We start from the raw sequence: 5450 nt of genomic DNA on the forward strand, positions 1-5450 counted from the left end.
CGGGCCCCTGGGGAGGCCCTGGCTGGGTGGGTGGGAGGGAGGGAGGGAGGGCCTGTGATGGCTGCGGTGTGGCTGGAAACCGAGCCCGCTGCACGCGACCTGGGAATGTCCTCGACAGCAGAGCCCGGGAGGGCAGCGCCCGGCCCGGCAGCCAGGGGTCCCTTCCTGGACCTGTTGTCAACTCCGGAAAAGGGGGCCGCTCGGGGTCACGGCCCAGCTGCTTTGTTTGTGGAGAGAAGGGAGGATGGGGCGGAGGGAACTGTGGCTGGTGGGGCCTTGCTCAGCGCCTGCTTGTCGAGCCTGACCGTGTGGCTGGCCTCTGGGCCCATGTGCTCTCCTAGCCGCCCTGCCGGTGGGTGCCCAGGCCCCCTTTTAAAAGACGGGGTGATGGGGGCTCAGAGAGGGTCGCCTCATAGCCCTGCGGCCTGGGGGCTTTTCTGAATTGGGGAATAGAGCCCCTTCCCACCCCCTCCCAGGGGGGCATCCGTGGCGGTGGGGTGGGGGGCTTCTGCTCAGCTCCCCTCCTGCCCCGCAGGGGGGCCTGGCCGGCCGGGCTGGGGAGGCCTCTCCTGGTGGTGATGGTGGGGCAGCGTGGCCCCCTCCGGGACTCCCTCACAGGAGCAAATGGAAGGATTACTTAAAGCAACTCGGAGACCCAGAAACAAAGTGAAGAATGAGAAGTCGTCATTTTTAAGTGCGGGGAGGCTCCCTGAAAGCCAGGCAGCGCGCAGGGTAGGTGGTGCGCGACGCTAAGTTGAACCAAATTAAGAAAAATAGTTTCCAAATGCGAGTGAAATACCTGTTTGATTAGACCACAAAGCGGAAACTAAAAGTAATATTTTGCAGCAGGAAAACTACTGTCTTTCTGAAGGTGCTGGGCTCTGGAGGGGAGGGGTGGGTGCCAGGCTGCACGGTGGCCGGGGCTTTCAGGGGTTAAGATTCTGGAACTTGGGCCTGTGGACCCTGGAGCTGCCAGGAGCTGCTCCAGGGCTGGGAGAGGAGACCAGGCCCGGGGGAGGGCTGGCTGCTCCTCCCAGGCGTCCCCCAGCTCCCCGCCCTGTGCTGGGGTCTGAGGATTGCGGGCTGCACTGGGGGGAAGGGGTGGCTGAGGAGTGGGGAGGGGCCTTTGTCTCCCTGAGGGCTGCCCAGGGGTCGGCAGGTGGTGTGGAAGGTGCCGTCACCCCTCACCTTCTGGGGTCCAGGGTGCCCTTCCTGGGAGTGGCCCGTGCCAGCTCCCAGGAGAAGCCCCCTCCCTGGAGCCCTGAGCGCTGGGCCGGGGTGCTGGGGGCGGGGATCCCGGCTCTAGGCCTGTCCTGCCCAAAGCTTGCGCTCCCCAGGCTGGTCCCCCCAGCGAGGGCTGTGGTTCTGAGTGACCAGCGTGCAGTGACTGTCCCAGGCTGCTCAGTGGCCCAACTGCTGCCCGAGCAGCCGCTTTGGCCCCTGTGCTGGCCCAGCCGCTGCTGCCTGGCCTGTCGGAGGGGCTCAGGGTCCGCTGGGCTCTCCGTGCGGTCACCCCACGCGGGTCCCTGCTCCTGTTGGCCTTTGCCATCTCACGTGTGTGACAGGAGACGGGTTGGAGGGACGGGCCTGCCCCACGCCGGGAGCCCCTTGAGGCCCGGGGGGTCAGCCAGCCTTCGGCAGTGATGATGTGAGGGTCCCCCAAGGGGTGGGCTCGGCTGCCATTGCTGCAAGGGGGCTTTGGCCGTGGGGTGGGCCCGGGTGTGTTGGGCCTGGCCCTCCTGGGAACTTGTGAGGCAGGACTCGGGACACCGTGGCCTGGGGGGGCCACGAGCGCAGAAACCCCCTCAGTTGGCTCACCGAGCAGGTGACCGGGCAGCCCTGGGCTTGTCTCCCTGTGCGAGGGTGTGCTTGAGCTAGGGGGGGCTCTCTCCCCCCAGAGCAGACCCCTGTGGTTCCCACGTAGGGCTTTGATGCTCAGAGCCTGAGGCCTGGGGCCGCTGGGGCCTCCCTGGCGCCCCACCTGAATTCCTCGGGACCGGCTGGGGGCGGGGCTCGGGCGGGGGGCTGCCGTGGCCGCGCGGTGGGGGTCTGGTGCGGGCCCAGGGCCGTTAGCAGCCCCCCATGCCCTGCGCTTCCCACTTTCCTTCCGCCGCCTCCTGTGCAGGCCGTGGAGGGGATGCCAGGGCTCCCCGGAAGCAGAGCCCCTAGAACAATGGGCAGCTGGGCCTGGGCCGGGCGGGGTCTGGGCCGCCTTTCAAGTTGGTTAATGGCTCTAGCGGGCCGCCCTCCCTCGCCCTCTCACCAGCCCACCATTAGCTGCCTCCCGCTGAGTGGAAAAACCAGAGTCATCAGGGCTGGGCCTGGAAAACTGGCGGGGTTGGGGGTGGGGGATGGAGTGACAGCCGGCCCGTGGGAGCCAGGCGTGGCTGGGCCGCCGTCTGGATTCCATCTGTGGCCCACGGGCAACACCAGTGGGGTCCCTGCGGTGTTTCCGGGCCTCCCCGGGGCCCCACAGGGGAGCAGCAGGCGGGGGTGGTGTCGCTGACTGGGACCCGACACGCTGGGCGCTTACGAGGCTCTGGGGCCCGCCAGCCTCTGCTGGAGAAAAGCCAGGCCTTCCGGAGCTGCCTGTAAATCAGGTAGCTGGCAAGGCCTGGCCTGGCTGGGGTCACGCTGTCATTCGACCAGGCCTGCCCGGGGGCACGTGAGGGGGCAGCTCTACGGCCGAGCCTGCCGGGAGGGTGGGACGGCGCAGGCACACCGGATTGGACGTGCTTTGCTTTGCTGCGCTTCACAGGTGCGGTGTTTTCTGCGAGCCGAGGCCTTGTGGCAACCCCGTGTCCAGCGAGTCTGTCAGCGCCGTTTTTCTGACAGCGTCATTTTTTAATCCGCGCTGTTTTTTTAACGTTAAATTGTTTTTTTAGACACAATGCTATTGCACGCTGGACAGGTTACAGTGTGGTGTAAACGTAGGTCTTGTAATTGGGAAACCAAAACCTCATGTGACTGGCTTTATTTCAATACTCCCTCTATTGCGGTGATCTGGACCGAAACTGAAATATCTCCGAGGTCTGCGTGTCCTGGGGACACAGAAGCAGAGCGATGCCCTGCTGAGGCTGGACCAGCAGAGTGTACTTTCATGGCAAGGCCACCCTGTCCCAGCTGTCACCCTCTGGAGCCCTCCCAGGCGTCTGTGGACACTGGTCAGGCTGGCCACAGCTCAGGCTTGGGGAACCCTGCTGGGATGAATGAGGCACCCCCTTCTGCACGGTGCTTACGGCTTCTGCATCTGAGGGTTTGGGGAGGTCGTAGTCCTTTTTTGGCCAAGAGGGCCGCTGGACTGGAGCCAGGCCTTGCCTAGAACCTTTTGGGAGAAGTGTGGCCAGGGAGGGGGGAAGGCCCCGGCTCTGCAGATTTGCAGCGGGTCCAGGCTGTGGTGATGGGGAGGGATGGGGCTGGCTGAGTCTACCAGCTGGCCGAATTGGAGACCCAGGCCCGCATTTGGGGTTTGCTCTGTCAGGTGGCACTGGGGAAGTCCTGGGTGGTCACAGCCACGGCTGGGCTGGGCTCATGCTCTGCTGAGAGGATGTTCCAGCCAGGCACCTGTGGTTGGGGCTTGCCCCTCGGGGAAGGGGCAAGGATGCTGAGGGGCTGGTCCCAGCATAGACCCAGAGCCCTGCGGGGCTGCCCCGGGGAGAGGCTGAGGCAGAGCCTGGTTGGGGGTCGAGGTGCAGGGGCTGGGCCCCGGGAATGGGACTCTTAATAGCTTCCCTCCAGTGAGTTTCCTTCTGAGGATTGTCACCTCCTCCAGGAAGCCCTCCCTGACCTCCAGGCTAGGCGAGGACCTCTTCTGGGCTCCCCTGTCTCCTGTTCTTAGCCCTCTCTGGTTACCAGGCTTGCAGTTAGACCCGTGTGTCCCCCTCAGTGCAGGCCAGGGGGTGGGCTGCAGGGACCAAGTCCATGCCCGGGATGGAGCGTGGAGGCCATTGAGCCTTGCCTCCTGTCTCTGCTGGCCGCGCTCGGCCCCTGTCTTCCCGTGGACTTGGAATCGCCAGCTCGGCCCTGTGGAGCAGCCGCAAAGGCAGGGGGAGGGTCTCCAGCCCCCCAGCCCCACCTCCACTGGCTCTGGAATAGACGTCGCTTCCAGCCGGGGCCCTGGTGCTGGCCGCCCCCAGCCCGCCGTGGAGGCTTTGTTCTGCCGGCCCCCGGCTGCTCCTCGGCCGGGCGGCTGCACATCGGGGAGCGTGCGAATGCCTCCTTAGCCGTGAGCTGGGCAGTTGTCAAGGGCGCCGCGAGCCTCACTCTCAAGCCCCGATGATTATTTCCTGCTGGGTGTGTGCTGACGACAGTTCGGGGCTTATTAGTCAGCTATGGATGGTGCAGTGGCCGCCACGACGCTGGCCTGGCGCCTAGGACGTGAGGACCAGGCGGTGAGTCCTGGCACCCAGGCACTGATCCCTTTGTCCCTTTGTCCCCTCTTCCCCCAGGACCCGTGCCTCTCCGCTCTGCTTCTTGACGAGCTGCCTGCGTGTCGCCCGGAGGCTGAGCGCCGCTGTGACGTCTGTACCACGCACCTGACCCAGCTCACACGGGAGGCTCTGCGGCTGCTTCAGGCGCCCGCCAGCCGCGAGGACCCTGACGCCCCCCATGGAGGCCCTGGACTCATGCCCCCCAGCCCCGGTGCCGCCACCAGCCCGAGGGATGGACCGGCGCCGGTGGGCCCGGTGGGGCGGCAGCTGGGCCGAGTGGGGCCAGACAGGAGGAAGGGGCTGGGCTGGCCGTCCGGGCCCAGCGTCCAGGTGTCGGTGGCACCTGCTGGCCTGGGCGGGGCACTGAGCACGGTCACCATCCAGGCCCAGCAGTGCCTAGAGGGCATGTGGAGCGTCTCGAGGGTCAACAGCTTCCTGCCACCGACGTGCCTGGTGAGTGCCCGGGGCGCAGTGGGCTCTGGGCCCCCTGGGACACCAGGTAGGACGCTTACAGCCGGTCAGGGCTGGGCGCTCTCCGGGGCTGAGTGCCCAGCTCAGTGGGTGCCCTGCAGCACAGCTCCCCCTAGAGCAGGGGGGCTGTGCCTTTTGGAGGAGGCCCCAGACATTCCCAAGGCCCTCGTCAAGTCAGCCTACGAGGTCACTGGGGGGCAGGGTCCTCTTGTGTACCGTGGAGCATCGCTTCCACCTGGCACAGGCCTGTGGTTGGGGACGGTTTGGCCACTCTGAGAGCATGCGTGGCGCCGTGGGCTGATGGAAGGGCCCTGTGGGCTGCTGGGGCAAGATCAGAACGTCATCCAACATCTCCTCCTGGAGACTCCCTGTCCAGGCTCTCCTGCCTGGAGTGCAGCAGCCCTGGGTGACACAGCCCTGCCCCCTGGACAGGTGACAGAGCCCGGAGGGTAGCGGGGGGCCTGCAGGTGGTGGGGACCCCGTTCCCGCTCACACAGGGCCTGGCCTCTCAGGAGCCGTCTCTTTTTGGGGGACTGCGGGATACCCCCC

The 5450-nt window shown here is 66.2% G+C and overlaps 1 protein-coding gene across 1 annotated transcript in view; it reads left to right on the forward strand.

Moving 5' to 3' along the window:
- The window catches only part of KIF26A (kinesin family member 26A), a 40801-nt gene that overhangs the window by 11164 nt on the left and 24187 nt on the right, over positions 1-5450 (forward strand). The window contains exon 7 of the mRNA XM_024758033.1: positions 4449-4883. Coding sequence (XP_024613801.1) covers positions 4449-4883 — 435 coding nt within the window. The remainder of the gene's footprint in view (positions 1-4448; positions 4884-5450) is intronic.

The sequence above is a fragment of the Neophocaena asiaeorientalis genome, unplaced genomic scaffold (assembly GCF_003031525.2).
Source record: "Neophocaena asiaeorientalis asiaeorientalis breed wild unplaced genomic scaffold, Neophocaena_asiaeorientalis_V1.1 scaffold476, whole genome shotgun sequence".
Classification (NCBI taxonomy): domain Eukaryota; kingdom Metazoa; phylum Chordata; class Mammalia; order Artiodactyla; family Phocoenidae; genus Neophocaena; species Neophocaena asiaeorientalis.